An 18143-nucleotide genomic window follows, 5' to 3' on the forward strand; every position below is an offset into this window, starting at 1 on the left:
TTTCGTCTTGTTTGATAATATATGGATTTAGGCATTGCCTAAAAGCGGAGCTCCAAACGACTAAATCTTTGCTAATTTTCGCTTAATAATAAATTTTAATAATATTTAATATTATTGTATTTCTTTTTTCGTCAAAAACAGGAGTACCGAAAACCCAGGATATGCGCTGTCATAGGTATAAAAAAAAAGTTCTAACATATTGAACCTGGCTATTTTTAGCAGGATTTTCCCAAAAAAAAAAAAAACTTATTTTGAGTTTTTTTACAGCCCTTTTAAAGTAAAATAAAGATCTACTTTTAAGTTAAAAAAAAGTAAAAAAAAAGAAGAAATTATCAGATTGACCCATTTTGACTTCACACACTAGCACACACACATTGGCACCAGTTGGAACAGGAACTGATTTTTGTTTCCCTTTAGAATTCGAATTGTCGTAGCACTTGTAATATTTTGGATGTAAAGGTAAAAAAATGTCCCCTACTAGTCTCCTAGTCTCATTAGCATTGTGCTTTTAGTAGACTCTTCATCATCACTATTTTTTTGCATTATTATCATTATACTATAGTATTATTTGATGAAATAAACTTGATGTACCCCCCCTCCTTCATTTTCCCCGGACTCTTTATTGGCCCTCCCCCATTGTCTAGCTTTTGATAAAGCTATTATGATTGGTCTGTCGTCTCAAGTTCTATTTCTTATTGGCCAATGAAATTTCATGTTAGATTATTTTTGTTTAGGCGCGCGCTAGTGTGACAAGATGGCGACATTTTGCCCTCAGTATTTCCAATATACACTTCAAGATAAATATTTTTAGACAGAGACCCCAGGTTTCGATACCAGATACACCCGAAATCAGAATCTAGCTCCTTTCGCTATCCTTGGCGGTATGAAAAAGTGGAAATAACCGCAAATATAGAATGCACAATGGACGAGAGATGCGCTGTAACACCCCCTACTTGATGCGACGTCCATTTGGAGAGCTCTCGATCCTTTCGAGAAATCTGGAAAGAATAATCTGAAGTGGTGAACTCAGCATGTTTGAGCAGCTTGTTGTCTCAGTTCTGAACAGCGTTCTCGGCCGTTATATACGTGATCTAGACAGCTCTAATCTTGAACTCGCAGTTCTTCAAGGTGGGTTTATACTGCATTTAAGCTAGACAAATGAAGTCTCGCACAGTGGGAGAGCAAGGAAATATTTGTTAAACTCTTTGTAGATTTGATTTTAACTCATTATACATTTGACCATCTCTACATGTTTTTTTATTGATGCATTTATGACTTTACATAGCATTATAAATATTGATAATTTTAATCTTAGCTTAGGCTAACATCTCTTTATCTCGATTTATCTGATTTACCAATTGATCTTTGCTTCGGCTTTGATTTGGCGTGACAATGTGTGTGAGATTTCATTTAGTCTTATTTTGTACTCGGGCAATTTTATCACATTTGGATAATAATACATAATATTTTATTTTTACTTACAATTTTCTTTCCCTATAAGTTATATGTTAAATTTTTGTTATGAATATTTTATTAGAAGTCCTAATTGCTGTTTTTATGCCTATTTATGTAATTTAAATTAGATCTGTAAAAGAAGTTATTTTATGGCTTTGATAGTTTGCGCGCTGTGATTGGCTAATTGGTAGTTGTGGCATCACTGTATTGCCCGTCTCTGAGGGCAACACGGAATTCCGTATTGCCCTATGAAAAATGTTTAACAACCTTCTTTTTTTACCTTTTTTATACCTTCAAACTTCAAAATGAACGACAGCAAACATTCGAGTAGCGAATTCTAACACCCAGAAGAAGCCGAAATGGTTGATTGACAGGCCGTCTTTTTCGGTCTCCGGAGCGGGACATTTTGTGAGCTTTTTTGTGTTGTTTTGTTCGGTTGCTCAAATTTCAAAATCAACCATAAAACCAAAGCAACAAAAAAAAAATGGGAATGGACGAGTACTCTGATTATCCTGAAGAGATTGAAAAGGAAAATTTTGACAAAAAGAAAAACAATAAGATGATGAGCCAGCGAGCACCACCGATAGCCAAGAAATACAAAGCATAAGTTATTTAAGTATATCGGATTTAACAAAGCCAAATAAATAAATAACAAGGGGTACAAAGACCCAGAAAAGACTCTTTAAGATAAAAGTACCACCTGTTATTTGTAAATGCAATATTTTCTTGCAAAGCCTTAGTCGATCCGCCAAAGCCTCAGTTTGATATTTAGTAATTAGTATTAGTGTAGTAATTATATTGATTTTTAGTAAGTAGTTAGTATTCTCATTTGAATACCCTGCAAAAATATAAACTGTTCCCATAGCCAAGAGTTTCAGGTGTTAAATGAACATAGCTCACCCAGATTAGGTGGGTGTCACAAGAATTTGGACCTCATCACAAGCCTAATTTTTGTGAGGATGTTCATACATTCTCTATATTCACCCGCCTTGACCCTCTTGGGTTTTTTCACATATTTACTGTATTTCATCTGATTTCACAAGAATTCTGTCCAAGTTGGTCTTTAATTTCTGGCTATGGGCATGAATATTAAATTGATTACTGGAATATATGGCCTGTTAAAACCTTTAACCAGGTCTTAAGAGCAAGTGAAAGTCCAAATGTCAGTGAAGCAGCTGAAAGCTTTGTTCCCCATCTATGGAACGTTTGGTTTTTATTTTATTAATCAGCTGATTACTTAGGTAACAGTGGTAGAAATTGTAATATCCAAACCTATAAATATTCTGTCTGTCTCTGCGTATGCTATTTGTTGTTGAGCCTTTACAAGTATTAGTAGTACCTCAATATATATTATAATTGTATCCTTGTGAGCAGAAAATAGTTTTATCAAGAATTTCCCATATATTTAACATGTTATTGGGACCCAAAATGATTGCTATACAGAGATTATTTCTCACAGGGCAATTCTGGTTAGTTGTGCCTTTTTTGGTTTAATAAATTTTACGCTTTGTTGATTATGTTTTGCAGCAACATGTTCATTTGAGTGTTCCCATCCTTTATCAGTTATAATCCAACCATTGCAACCTACAATAGTCATCTACACAAATCAACTGTATATAAACAAAGGAAAAATCCATGCTGTAAATTAACACCACTCACCGGTACACAGTAAAAAAATCTTAATCTGTTGGCTACTTTATCAAGCCCTGTATAGCCAGGGATTGAGGAGAGGCCCATTTCCAGAAGGAGATAGAGGTTATGTGTCTAGTAGCCAGGAGGAGGGAGTGGGGGCTGTCGGGCTGTAGCCAGAGAGGGCACCATGGTCCGTGGTGTTTGGAAGATCCACCCCAGCCTGCTGTAAGGGCTTCTCTAATGAGATGCCATCGAGTACTGCAAGCTGGGATGAGAAAAATTGGTTGGAAGAATAGCGCCCCTTTCCCCTGTTACAATCCTGCCTACTACAGTAACTTGGAGGAATTGGTCTCCTTTATTCAGTAAATGAACCCCCTCCCCCAGTTGAAGTCCCGGCTCCATGGCTGATTATTGTGAAATAATTAATGTGTTTAACACTACTGGTCACAACTCTTAAATGTATGTTATGTTTGTCACTTTAGGCCAAGCAGTGTTGAGGGATTTAGAATTGAGAGATGACGCATTGGTGAGTCAAATTGAAGACATTTGAATGAAGGTGGTAAAAAATCTTGTTACTAAAAAGAAAGAAACCTTTTCATTTGGGTTTGGTGTATTTGGAAGATCATGGTAATTAATTTTCTTTATAGCTCCTTATTAATAAGTAAATAAAGATTTCATGTTAAGCCAAGGATCAAATGCCAGATCCTCCCTCAAAACATCCCCCCTTAAAAAACAACAACAAAAAAACAATGAAGCTCAATCTTCAGATTGTAGGGAGCTCAATATTTATGTCGGCAGAGAGATGACATTGGTGCACATGTTGGCGTAGACCGTATCATACGTGGTAGTGCACACTGAAATTATTCAGGTGTGCCATTGCCATCGGTCTGCTGTTTGTAAATCTTAAGTTCCAACCAGTAGTAGGTCTGAAGGTTGACCCGGCAAATAACACTGTTGTCTGTACCTGCATAGTCATTCATCTGTCTAGAGTGTCTTGAGAATGAGCTTGCAAATGTCTCAGTACACCGTTGTCGTTGTATACCATTGACATCCACCTACCTTGTACTTCTGTAGGTTGACCAGGCAAATATTACAACCGTTTTCTGTGTATACCATTGCAATCTTTCTGCTATATTATATATATATCTGGAGGATGACCAGGAAAATATTACAGTACACCGTTGTCAGTGTATACCCTTCTGCTGTAGTATACTGTACCATAGGTCTGGAGGTCCCCACTGCCAGCAGCCCTTGTAGTGCAGGAACATACTAGACTCACTAACATCACTCCAAATATTCTGCAGGATGGATTTGATCTGCCAGTTCAAGTAACACATGGATTTGTTGGTAAGAGTAATTAGAAAATATTAACACTCTGAGTGGATTAGACCCTTCGAATAGTTCTTTTTTTTCCCCTTTTTGGATATTATTTTAAATTATTTTTTTTCTCGTTTTTGACACTTGGTATTGTTTCTGTTAAGGCAGGGCTTAATAGAGAGAGGATATTGGCTCTTGGGTTGTGGGGGCGTATTGAAAAGGGGGCATTATAATGGGGTGCTAATAGATGTTTCACTTATTTTATTAACTCTTAAAGAAACATTTACACTATTTAATATTAGGTGAGATCTCTCTGACTATCCCATGGACCAACCTGTATTCATCACCCTGCGACATATGTATTGAAGATGTCTATCTCATTGCTAGCCCTGTGAAAGGTAATATACATCAAGTGGTTTGTTTTCTTGGCCATAATAATGCCATAACCCTAAGATAAAATATGGTGGTTGCTGTTTCTCCATTGTTGTAAATGGTTGGGGTTGGTTGGGGTAGGGTTAGTAAGGCAGAGGAGGTGGGAAGGCAAAGGATGTGGGAAGGGACAGTAAGTAGGAAGGAAGAGGAGGGAAGGAGAGAAGGTGGAGAGTAAGCTTGTACATTTTCTTACAGAACAACCATATGATGCAGAGAAAGCCCGGGCAAGTGAGCTTGCAGTTCAGAGAAAACGGCTGAGGCAAATTGAAGAAAGCCTTGCAAAGAAAGCTACTGAGAGCACAGGTTCAACATTCTGTATTTTAATTTCTTAGTACAGAAGATCATACTGGATATACAGTTGCAGAACATGGAGTTCCTAAAAAAGGGGGGGGACAAAGCAAGGGTTTTAAAGCAAGGGGGGCCACATTTATTGTTCTTCCATTGATTTCTTTGTATTTCTTGTTATTTTTAAGCCACAAACGGTATCTGAAAATAGGCATGTAACAAGTGCATATTTTGCAGTGATGAACAGTGACAGTATATGGATGTTTGTGCTCAATTTAAGGCTGGTTCTATATTCAGGATGACTTATAACACATATATATCGCTAATTGTTTAGGAATATTGCAGTATGTCACAAAGAAAACAAAACTTTGTTTATTTCTTTCAGATGGGATAGCCCATGCAGAGAATGGAGACTCATTTGTTGAGAAGTTAATGGCGCAAGTTATCAAGAACCTCAAAGTAAGGCTTATACAACAAGTAGAAGGAAAGACACTGCAAATCTGCTCCATAAGAGAAGGGTATACCACCCTGACCATTTGCGTTGTAGACCAACACCATAAGAGGGCTCTATATAAATTAGTGATCAATAGAATTGCACTGATGGAATACAAGAGTGTACAGTAATAGATTGAGCTCTAGCTGCACAGCTGTTATTGTTTGTGATTGTGTGGCAGAAACAATAGGTTAGTCCACATCTAGTCAAATTACCATACAGTAGATACCATGTTTGTGCCTGTGTGGTAATGAAGCTTTCAGAAAAATCAACTCATGCAAATTTTATATAAGATTTCAATGTCCTGCAAACTAGTACCAAATAAGTTACTATTTCCCTCTCAAGATATCCCCTGTACAATTCATAGAGGAGCGTACTGAGAATACTTTAGCTGCATTAACTACAGTAAGAAGTGATTAGTAGAGACTGACACAAATATGCATATTATGCAAACTAATTAAAGTCAAACCTGATAGATTGGTACAGTAGTTTATCTGATGTTTTATCTTTTATTTTTAGTACTTGAGTTTCTTGAAGTTAGGCCTGTGTAATTGAGTAGGTCATGACTGCAATGGAAAATGTGATGAAACTTTATTTTTTTAAGGTGTCTGTAAAGAATATCCATATCAGATATGAGGACCAGGTAAGCGCAACCCCTGATAGCCTGCGAAGCAAGCGGAAAGGGCTTGGGAAAATGAGGGATCCCAAGTGTCTGGAGCGAATGCAGGGAATGGAAGACCCTGTGTTTTTTACCGTACGCCTCTTAACTCGCGAGATTGTTGTGCGCATGCCTTTTCTTTTCACCCTATAGTATTCAAGTATTTCAAATAAAAGTGCACACATAGCTTTACCAAAATCTGCCCACACGGAAGATTACATTTAATAATGGTTTATTTCTGCCCCTGGCAATAAATATCACTTTTATTGTGAAAATCACCAAGCTTCCAGAGCTAAAAAGAACAGAGAAATTTTAATAAGAAGAAATACTGATAATAGTAGGGTGGCTTATCACCAAAAATGGCTGTTTTGTGCACTTTTTAGTAGAAGCACCAAACTTGGCACATATGTTTCTTAGGTCAAGTAAAAAAAAATTTTCAGGGGGGTGCCAAAAATCTGAGACTCTGGGGGAGGGAGAGGCAATTTTGTCATTAAAAAAACAGTGATTACTCTTAATCAGTAATGACATAAGAGAAGCGAAAGTGCTAAGCCACCAGGTGTTTTGAGCTAAACGTTCACTGAGTGAACATTTATACAGAAAAAACTGCTGCAAGCCCACCCTCATCCTTCCCTCCCCTAGCATGCGCATCGTCTCCTCTTCTCTTCCAACCCTTTGGGCTTGCTATGCGGGCTCCCCCCTCGACTAAGGGTTACATTGTACTAGTCTATCCTCAAATATGAGGACCCACCCCTGACTAATGGGCCGCGATCTGACTTATGAGGGTGGGGTGAGGTTGGGCTTTTTGGGGAAAAAATCCCTCTATACCCTTTCTGTCTAAAAAAAAAATATGTATCGTTTGGCTCAAAGAAAAAAAAAACACAGCATAACAAAAAGATTCCTACATGCCAAAAACTGTAAAACAAATCCTGCTCAATTGAAAGACTATCCCTCAAAAGCTCATTGGAAAAAAACAAGAAGGATATTGATAATGGCTTATCCTGGAACTCAGGAACGGAAACTTCTAGTAAGCCTACATACAGTAGGTTCAACAAGTCAAATTCAGGGATCAGAAACAGAATATACTATCAATGTCCTGACTGGCAATCCAACCTGTGTCAGAAGAGGCCCCATTTGACTGACCCACCCGTGAATCCCTTTTTGTTATGTAAACCAAGGCTACTTATATGACCCATGATGAGTTTAAGGCATTAACATGCTTTTTTCCTAAAATACCCTGTATCTTTACTAGGTTACATCATGTGAAAGTCCATTTGCTGTGGGATTCACTCTACAAAACCTTTCAGCTGAGGTGGGTATGGTGACAGTAGCATGCATGTACCCAGGAATTGCTGAGAGGGAGTGCACATTAGATGGTATCATGAAAAAAGGATGATATTTGATGTTCCTTGAATAAGAATTGAGAATGGGAAATGACTGTATATTATGCCATACATTAAGCTAGTGGATTTAAATGGCCTGACATGTGTGATATACTGTAACAATATGTGATAACAGATGGTGGTAGATGCTTTTCACATTTAATGCAACAGTATGTATAGCTCCATTAAACTATTGCTCCTTTTTGTAGACTACAGATGATAATTGGAAGACAAGTGTTGTTAATGCTGCTGCGAAAACTGTATTTAAGGTTGGTTGTGATTGACATCCTTGTGAAGTTGTATTTCAACCACCCAATGATGTAAAATCCCCATTTTTCAGTAGCCCAAGGAATGTTTTTCAAACAACCTGAGGTTGTAAAATCCACTACAATATTTCCAAGAACAGTGTGTGGTTCTATTAAATTTTCAAGAACTATATGTGGCTCTATTTGATTTCCAAGAACAGTACAGTATGTGTTTCTATGTAAATTCTAAGAACAGTACAGTATGTGTTTCTGTGTAAATTCTAAGAACAGTATAATATGTGTTTCTATGTACTGTATGTAAATTCCAAGAACAGTACAGTATGTGTTTTATGTAAATTCTAAGAACAGTACAGTATGTGGCCTCACCATTATTTCCTAGAACAGTTTGTGGGGCCATTTATTGATGACACCTACTGTACAGTATTTACTGAAACTTTTCACTGTAGTACAATATCAAAATTAAGCGACCCATGGAAAATAGGAACATGAAGTAAAATATTTTGAGTAATTACGTTTTTTTTCTTCAAATTTCAATATGTTTCAAAGAGAGAAGTATTTCTGTTCCTTCACATTCCAATTGTAGACCCAGCTGTGGCTCAACCTTATTTGTTTTGTTGCATCCCTATGTAGCTTGTGAGTCTTGACAACTTAGCAGTGTATTGGAATCCAGACCAACATGCTTATGACTTGTATGGCAACCACTGGAATTGGAAGGTAATACAACACAGTGATCATCTATTCTACTGTATATTATACAGTACAATGACACATGTGTTATTAGAGGCCACATGATGCTTGGCGTAAGTATGTATTCTCCCCACAACTAGGTTTCAAGGAAAAAACATTTTAATAGTTGTATAAAACAAATAGATATCATTTTTTGTGCATCTGTCCTCTAATAGATGAACAGCAGACGTCACAGCGTGTCACAAACAACAATCATGTAACTCTTCTTGTTGCATACTTTTCGTTTATGACAAGCTGTGCATCTATTGGAGGACAGATCACACAAAAAAAGATATTTTTTTGAGATCTGTATCAGGGACATGCAATTGTATGCATAACATTGTCTGAAACAGTCCCCTGAGCGTATTAAAGAACAAGGTAAAACAATGGAAGGGAACATCAGGGACATGCAATTGTATGCATAACATTGTCTGAAACAGTCCCCTGAGCGTATAAGAGAACAAGGTGAAACAATGGAAGGAAACATCAGGGACATGCAATTGTATGCATAACATTGTCTGAAACAGTCCCCTGAGCGTATTAGAGAACAAGGTAAAACAATAGAAGGAAACATCAGGGACATGCAATTGTATGCATAACATTGAAACAGTCCCCTGAGCGTATTAGAGAACAAGGTGAAACAATAGAAGGGAACATCAGGGACATGCAATTGTATGCATAACATTGAAACAGTCCCCTGAGCGTATTAGAGAACAAGGTAAAACAATGGAAGGGAACATCAGGGACATGCAATTGTATGCATAGCATTGTCTGAAACAGTCCCCTGAGTGTATTAGAGAACAAGGTAAAACAATGGAAGGGAACATCAGGGACATGCAATTGTATGCATAGCATTGTCTGAAACACTCCCCTGAGCGTATTAGAGAACAAGGTGAAACAATGGAAGGAAACAGTGCCATGCATACATTTCTCAGAGTATTGGGCTAGTATGTGACTTGAATAGTAATTCCCTGAACATTTAACACAACAAATATATACTCTCTATACTGTAGCTCAACATGTCTGTGACTTTTACAGTGGTCACATTAACTGGGTGAGCTTGGTGGTAATTTGTTTTTGGTCTTTTAAAAACCTTACAGGGTAAAATGGAGGATGGTATATCTACAAAAGCTAAACAGCCAAAGGATTATGAATACAGTAAGTATAAAACATAAAAATTATGCACACACATATAAAATTGTATCCTGGATATACATTAATGCATTAAGGCTTTACAAAAATGTGTTCTAAGAACTATCATATTTATTCTCGCAAAGTCCAGATTAATAATCGTCTTGAAGATTAATACCTGCAGTTGGACAAATGTTGTTAAACTGATGTTGTAAAAAGCAGCTAAGAAATATTCAATATTGTACGCATTGTTTTAGTTCTGCAGCCATTGTCCGCTGAATGCCATGTCATCATGGACCAAACGTCCAAGGTGGAGATGGATGTACCAAAGGTATTGGTTAAGTTTATGATTAGGGTGATTTGCAGTCTCTTCCCTCTCTCACTTAGTGGTGGTAGTCTCCCTTTCTTCTCGCTTGTGCCCTTGTTATACAGCCACAAATGTGCTGAGAATAGCTTATAGAATTTTATGTTAGCTTCAAGCTTTCTCATTTTGTTTTGCAGCTTTTGGTGGAAGTTATCCAACAGGAGTTATCACTTGCCATGTCACAAAAACAGGCGAGTGTCAAAGTTAACAGTGATTTTGTACAGACTGCTGAGCATGATAGTTGTGGTAGTAGTGGACGTGATAATGATGATGATGATGATAATGCTGATGTGGTCATGGTGATTATAATGATGGTGATGATGATGATAATGCTGAGGATGATAGTGGTAATGGTTGTAGAAGTGGTGATGATGATTTTGATGGTGGTGGTTGGTTGAGGGGTGGTGGTCATGGTGATTATAATGATGGTGATGATGATGATAATGCTGAGGATGATAGTGGTATTGGTTGTAGAAGTGGTGATGATGATTTTGATGGTGGTGGTTGGTTGAGGGGTGGTGGTCATGGTGATTATAATGATGGTGATGATGATGGTAATGCTGAGGATGATAGTGGTAATGGTTGTAGAAGTGGTGATGATGATTTTGATGGTGGTGGTTGGTTGAGGGGTGGTGGTCATGGTGATTATAATGATGGTGATGATAATGATGCTGACAATGATGATGTTAGCAGTGGTGTTGATGATTATGATGATGATGGGGTGATGAGGATGACGATTATGTTTCTGTTGGTGGTGATAATGATGTTGCTGATGTGTGTCAATCTGTTAAATCCAAATAATACTTTGAATTATAATCAATAATCTTACTTATTTTATTTCCAATTTCATATAGTTCCACAATCTAATGGATGTCATTGACTCATTTGAGCTCATGTCTGTGAATCAGCAATACAAGAAGTACCAACCCACTGTCAAAGTCCATGGCAGTGCCAGCAAGTGGTACTGTCAAATATTGATTTTTCATTTATGGTTTTGTCTGATAAAGTTTTGTTGAGAATTTCAAGAAAATTTTGAGGCCCCATACAGTACATTATGTTCTCATATGACCCAATCAAACAAGGACAATAAGATATTTATTATACACCCTTTTTATTTAATACAAATTTTCATTGCATCTGAACTGGCTATACAGAATGTATGTTCGCTATTCAACGAAAGAGAGCATGGTTAGCCTGTAGGTGAATAATAAATAGCTTCCATTGGCTGAAAAGTCATGCATGGTGTGCAACTGATAATTTCCACAGCGTGCTTTATAATTTCTAGTATGGCCCAAGAACACAATAGATATTTATTATACAGCTTTTTGATAATTTTTATATTTGCAAAGTATTACATTGTTTCGTACAGTAGTAAATGCTTTGCCTAACTATAATCACCTTTCCTGGACAGGTGGAAGTATGCTTATACTGCAATCTGTGAGGAGGGTATTCGTAGCTGGTCATGGGAAAGAATCAAAGCGCATCGGTTAGTTGCTTGTAGAACATGGCTTTATCATTTTTACACAAATATAATGATATGTGGTATAATATAATATTAATAAATATAAATGTAAAGTACTGAGCCAGGCTTTGGGGTTATAGGTATGTTTGCTAAACCCAATTATAATTTCTTACATCAATAGAATTACTTGACCCACAGTCAGCGACTTTTTTAACACTGTTTATTATCTCATGGAAGAGTGGCTGTCTGGTACATAGCCTATGACCAGCACACCTTGCAGACTGTACAGTATCCACGGGAGAGGGCGTGGAAAAAAATTGAAGAGTAACAAATGAAGGCACAAACTTTTCTGGGCAGGGTTTGTCCCCAGGCTCCCCCCTGAATATTTTAAACACTTCTACTTTGCCAAGCTTTGGCTTTAGACTTCTTCAGGTTTTCTATGGTGCAGTATCTCCTCAAGCTGTTGTGTTCTAGCATTTAAACATGTCCCTTTGTTTTATTGACAAGTATACTGGTAATCAACTGTGCCAAATAGTCCATTTTTTACTTATTCCAGATTTCTTGAATCTGTACAAGCTGTTGTTGTTTTGTTGATATTTTTATAGGGCTAGGTATCGTGCATATAAATCGTTGTACAAGCGAAAGCTCAAAGGATTCCATGACTCAGAGCGTGAGTCTTCCCTTAGACATTTACAGGTACATTTTGCAAATCATTCCATTAACCCTTACTAGAACCTCTGTATTTTCAACCCCATAACTTCAACTTTTTGAATATTACGATTTTTCATCATTTTGTATTGGTGTTTGAGAAGGTGTTTCTCTAAAAGTTTTGCTAAAAAAATCAGGTTTTTGGGGCATATAGTCTAGTTTTGTTTAGTATATAGCTAAGTTTCTATCACTGGTATTTTAATCTTGGACTCTGTTGGACCCTCTTCTCATGTCTTTAGCCAATTACCCCCTGTGATCAAGGGCTAGCGGTTTATTTACAGTACCCACCCTTACAGGATAACGAAAGGCAATGGAAAATAGATCTTCGGCTTTATGTTCTTATGTGAGAGGATGTGTGATTCTCAGTCCCCTGTGTAGCCAGATTTTTTTACATCTAATACCCAATTTGACCTGGATTAAGACCCTGCTCCCTTTACTTGAGAAGCCTTAACCACTGAGCTATCGCAATACACTCGTTTTTTTTTTTTTTCATGTCTCACATGAGTGCAGTTGGTATTGATATTTATCCACTGCTTAATGCCCACGTCTTACTAGGCCTTAGAGGATGACCTAGGTATCCCAAGCGTACTGATTGCTAAGCAACAGGCTGAGCTGGAGGTAAGATCATCTTTAAGCAACAGGCTGAGCTCGAGGTAAGATCATGGCTAAGCAACATGCTAAGCTAGAGGTAAGATCATCGCTAAGCAACAGGCTGAGCTAGATCTAAGATCATCTTTAAGCAACAGGTTGAGCTAGAGGTAAGATCATTGCTAAGCAACAGGCTGAGCTAGAGGTAAGATCATCTTTAAGCAACATGCTGAGCTAGAGGTAAGATCATCTTTAAGCAACAGGCTGAGCTAGAGGTAAGATCATCACTAAGCAACATGCTGAGCTAGAGGTAAGATCATCTTTAAGCAACAGGCTGAGCTAGAGGTAAGATCATTGCTAAGCAACATGCTGAGGTAGAGTTAAGATAATAGGGGACTTGCGCTAAGAGATCACATGACATTTCTGGGTGACAAGCCCAAAACTAAATAATCAAACAGAAAAAATCAGAAATAATTGCACCCGTCACACCAAGAGAATGACAAAAAAATAAAATCTTTATAGAAAACTAAACCCTTTCTGAAAGAAAAGAATTCTGGATTTTTTTTCGTAAGCACCGAGTAAGTTGCTTTTTGTTGCTGTTATTTTGCCGCTAAAAGCCTGAGCCCACGCTAGTTTGCCACCCAAACAGTCGCTTTATCTTTTAGCGCTAGTCCCCTATTGCTAAGAAATAGGCTGAGCTAGATGTAAGATCATTGTTAAGCAACAGGCTGAGCTAGAGGTAAGATCATTGGTAAGCAACAGGCTGAGCTAGAGGTAAGATCATTGCTAAGCAACAGGCTGAGCTAGAGGTAAGATCATTGCTAAGAAACAGGCTGAGTTAGAAGTAAGATCATCTCTTAGCAACGGGCTGAGCAAGAGGTTAGTTCAACCGTTGCCATAATATACCTCATAATTGATGTCGATCATTTTTTTGTTTGTTAATTTGATTGATTTATTGTTGTTTTTTATTTATTTATTTTATCATCTTTGTAGGTTCCGCCTGAGATGCGTGAAGTCCTGAGTCCTGCGAAGACAAGTTCTGGATCATGGTGGTCTTGGCTAGGGGGAGGTGCTGGAGCACCAGCAGAAACATTACCACTGGAGGAGGGTAACATTCAATTTATACTTCTTAAATAATGACCCAGTGCATGTAGGAACTTATAGACCCTTGCTTACCGGCCATAAAATGCTAAAGATTTGAGGCTTCGTGCTGTCCATGCAAACAAGCTCAATGATTATTATGTATGAAGTTCATTATGGTCAACTAGTGAGATTTTGTCAGGATCTCTTGGGGATCCTGGCTCTTTGGGGCTGGAGAATATTATATGGAGATACCGTAGTCTCCCTAGCAGTGGTCAATGATTGTGACTTAGGAAACCCATTTTGAATTAGCCCACCCCATGACCCCCCAGAAACTTTAACAGCATTTTAAGTCCTTTTTCGCTTTGAACAGAAGAGGACCTTTTATCCAAACTTACGGTGGAAGCCTTGCCCAAAGGCGAAAAGGAGAAGCTCTACAAAGCCATTGACTACAGTGAGGGTGCAAGACCCATTAAGTACCCACTAGAGGTAGGGACCACAGGGAGGGTGCAAGGTAGGGACTACAGGGAGGGTACAAGGTAGGGACTACAGGGAGGGTGCAAGGTAGGGACTACAGGGAGGGTACAAGGTAGGGACTACAGGGAGGGTGCAAGGTAGGGACTACAGGGAGGGTGCAAGGTAGGGACTACAGGGAGGACCTTTTATCCAAACTTACGGTGGAAGCCTTGCCCAAAGACGAAAAGGAGAAGCTCTACAAAGCCATTGACTACAGTGAGGGTGCAAGACCCATTAAGTACCCACTAGAGGTAGGGACCACATGGAGGGTGCAAGGTAGGGACTACAGGGAGGGTACAAGGTAGGGACTACAGGGAGGGTGCAAGGTAGGGACTACAGGGAGGGTACAAGGTAGGGACTACAGGGAGGGTGAAAGGTAGGGACTACAGGGAGGGTACAAGGTAGGGACTACAGGGAGGGTACAAGGTAGGGACTACAGGGAGGGTGCAAGGTAGGGACTACAGGGAGGGTGCAAGGTAGGGACTACAGGGAGGGTGCAAGGTAGGGGCTACAGGGAGGGTGCAAGGTAGGGACTACAGGGAGGGTACAAGGTGCAAGGTAGGGACTACAGGGAGGGTACAAGGTGCAAGGTAGGGACTACAGGGAGAGTGCAAGGTAGGGACTACAGGGAGGGTACAAGGTAGGGACTACAGGGAGGGTACAAGGTAGGGACTACAGGGAGGGTACAAGGTAGGGACTACAGGGAGAGTGCAAGGTAGGGACTACAGGGAGGGTACAAGGTGCAAGGTAGGGACTACAGGGAGGGTGCAAGGTAGGGACTACAGGGAGGGTGCAAGGTAGGGACTACAGGGAGGGTGCAAGGTAGGGACTACAGGGAGGGTACAAGGTAGGGACTACAGGGAGAGTGCAAGGTAGGGACTACAGGGAGGGTACAAGGTGCAAGGTAGGGACTACAGGGAGGGTGCAAGGTAGGGACTACAGGGATTGTGCAAGGTAGGGACTACAGGGAGGGTGCAAGGTAGGGACTACAGGGAGGGTGCAAGGTAGGGACTACAGGGAGGGTGCAAGGTAGCGACTACAGGGGGGGTGCAAGGTAGGGACTACAGGGAGGGTACAAGGTAGGGACTACAGGGAGGGTGCAAGGTAGGGACTACAGGGAGGGTACAAGGTAGGGACTACAGGGAGAGTGCAAGGTAGGGACTACGGGAGGGTGCAAGGTAGGGACTACAGGGAGGGTGCAAGGTAGGGACTACAAGGAGGGTGCAAGGTAGGGACTACAGGGAGGGTGCAAGGTAGGGACAACAGGGAGGGTGCAAGATCCATTAAAAGTAGTTTAAGGGGTAGTTTTTAGGAGAGCAATCATTGCCCCTTACTAAACAGGGAGTGGCAATGTTTACATTTTTAACTGTCTGCAAGATGTCTTACATTTGGCCTTTCTAACACGTTTGTGTTAACAGTACATCAAGAGGAGGTTGACTTTCCATCTGGACTCCTGTCTTGTTACTCTCCTTGATGTGCAGAAAAGGTAGGTTCCCATTTTTTCATAGTATCTTGTTGGGGTAATAAACCCCTGCCCTGAGTTATGGTGTCTTGTAGGGGAAGTACTAATAATGTTGAGTTGTGGTGTCTTGTAGGGGAAGTACTAATAATGTTGAGTTGTGGTGTGTTGTAGGGGAAGTACTAATAATGTTGAGTTGCGGTGTCTTGTAGGGGTTGTACTAATAATGTTGAGTTGTGGTGTCTTGTAGGGGAAGTACTAATAATGTTTAGTCATGTTGTCTTGTAGGGGAAGTACTAATAATATTGAGTTGTGGTGTCTTGTAGGGGAAGTACTAATAATGTTTAGTTGCGGTGTCTTGTAGGGGAAGTACTAATAATGTTTAGTTGCGGTGTCTTGTAGGGGAAGTACTAATAATGTTGAGTTGCGGTGTCTTGTAGGGGAAGTACTAATAATATTGAGTTGTGGTGTCTTGTAGGGGAAGTACTAATAATGTTTAGTCATGTTGTCTTGTAGGGGAAGTACTAATAATGTTTAGTCATGTTGTCTTGTAGGGGAAGTACTAATAATGTTTAGTTGCGGTGTCTTGTAGGGGAAGTACTAATAATGTTTAGTCATGTTGTCTTGTAGGGGAAGTACTAATAATGTTGAGTTGCGGTGTCTTGTAGGGGAAGTACTAATAATGTTTAGTTGTGGTGTCTTGTAGGGGAAGTACTAATAATGTTTAGTTGCGGTGTCTTGTAGGGGAAGTACTAATAATGTTGAGTTGCGGTGTCTTGTAGGGGAAGTACTAATAATGTTTAGTCATGTTGTCTTGTAGGGGAAGTACTAATAATGTTGAGTTGCGGTGTCTTGTAGGGGAAGTACTAATAATGTTTAGTCATGTTGTCTTGTAGGGGAAGTACTAATAATGTTGAGTTGCAGTATCTTGTAGGGGAAGTACTAATAATGTTTAGTCATGTTGTCTTGTAGGGGAAGTACTAATAATGTTGAGTTGCGGTATCTTGTAGGGGAAGAACTAATAATGTTTAGTCATGTAGTCTTGTAGGGGAAGTACTAATAATGTTTAGTCATGTTGTCTTGTAGGGGAAGTACTAATAATGTTTAGTCATGTTGTCTTGTAGGGGAAGTACTAATAATGTTTAGTGTCATGTTGTCTTGTAGGGGAAGTACTAATAATGTTGAGTTGTGGTGTCTTGTAGGGGAAGTACTAATAATGTTTAGTCATGTTGTCTTGTAGGGGAAGTACTAATAATGTTTAGTCATGTTGTCTTGTAGGGGAAGTACTAATAATGTTGAGTTGTGGTGTCTTGTAGGGGAAGTACTAATAATGTTTAGTCATGTTGTCTTGTAGGGGAAGTACTAATAATGTTTAGTCATGTTGTCTTGTAGGGGAAGTACTAATAATGTTGAGTTGTGGTGTCTTGTAGGGGAAGTACTAATAATGTTTAGTCATGTTGTCTTGTAGGGGAAGTACTAATAATATTGAGTTGTGGTGTCTTGTAGGAAGATAGCTGAGGTAGCCACACAAGGCTTTGCTGCTGCCATTGAGCAACGTCCCGGTGGGGATGCAATGAGGTAAAGTGCTTTAGACGAGAAGAAAAAATAACCAGAAGAATCCCACACAAGTCGTTGGTTCTTCTGGCAGGCCCATACCCAGGATTTTTCTGGGGGGGGGGGGGGGGGGTGCAAAATCCGAAAAAGTGGACCCAATTTTTCTGGTGCCATTGCACGGGACGTTTATTGTCGGATTTGGCTACATACTAGAGTGATCAAGCTTATGCTCTATAGTTTTGTCTACAATTAGCACGTCTATTGAGAACCAATATTGGACGTTTAGCTGTTGTGGGGGGTGTGTTCACACCCCCCGCACCCCCCCCCTGGGTACTGGACTGTCTGGTCTCTAGAGAATCATAAAGTTACAATAATAAAAATGGTCTAGGGGAAATTTCATGTGCAAACTATTTATAATAAGCACTATAAACTTTTTTTATAACAGATAAAATTACCACACTCTGCAAAACATGCGAAGTAAAACTTCATGATTCGTTACACACAGATGCATCTAAGTGGTTTTCATAAACCAGTGCAACAAAGTGTAATAGTCCAGGCATAGTGATAAAGTCAGCTCAAAAAAGAACAAGTGTTTATTAGTGCTAAATGTACTAAAGTGTATTCCATTGGCTTATGAA

General features: G+C 39.3%; 1 protein-coding gene across 4 annotated transcripts in view; it reads left to right on the forward strand.

Annotated features, from left to right (window-relative positions):
* The first annotated feature begins 729 nt into the window (after window positions 1–729).
* Window positions 730–18143, forward strand: part of LOC116620249 (intermembrane lipid transfer protein VPS13A-like) — a 57838-nt gene continuing 40424 nt past the window's right edge. For all 4 annotated transcript variants that reach the window (XM_048721949.1, XM_048721950.1, XM_048721951.1 and 1 more), the window contains exons 1-21: window positions 730–1128; window positions 3570–3613; window positions 4392–4434; window positions 4707–4802; window positions 5032–5139; window positions 5507–5580; window positions 6219–6257; window positions 7522–7581; window positions 7861–7920; window positions 8548–8631; window positions 9744–9801; window positions 10032–10105; window positions 10276–10329; window positions 10993–11099; window positions 11550–11624; window positions 12206–12296; window positions 12864–12926; window positions 13890–14004; window positions 14350–14465; window positions 15911–15978; window positions 17458–17529. In XM_048721949.1, the coding sequence (XP_048577906.1) occupies window positions 1032–1128; window positions 3570–3613; window positions 4392–4434; window positions 4707–4802; window positions 5032–5139; window positions 5507–5580; window positions 6219–6257; window positions 7522–7581; window positions 7861–7920; window positions 8548–8631; window positions 9744–9801; window positions 10032–10105; window positions 10276–10329; window positions 10993–11099; window positions 11550–11624; window positions 12206–12296; window positions 12864–12926; window positions 13890–14004; window positions 14350–14465; window positions 15911–15978; window positions 17458–17529 (1598 nt within the window). In that variant the 5' untranslated portion in view covers window positions 730–1031. The remainder of the gene's footprint in view (window positions 1129–3569; window positions 3614–4391; window positions 4435–4706; window positions 4803–5031; window positions 5140–5506; window positions 5581–6218; window positions 6258–7521; window positions 7582–7860; window positions 7921–8547; window positions 8632–9743; window positions 9802–10031; window positions 10106–10275; window positions 10330–10992; window positions 11100–11549; window positions 11625–12205; window positions 12297–12863; window positions 12927–13889; window positions 14005–14349; window positions 14466–15910; window positions 15979–17457; window positions 17530–18143) is intronic.

This window comes from Nematostella vectensis, chromosome 14 (genome assembly GCF_932526225.1).
Source record: "Nematostella vectensis chromosome 14, jaNemVect1.1, whole genome shotgun sequence".
Lineage (NCBI taxonomy): Eukaryota > Metazoa > Cnidaria > Anthozoa > Actiniaria > Edwardsiidae > Nematostella > Nematostella vectensis.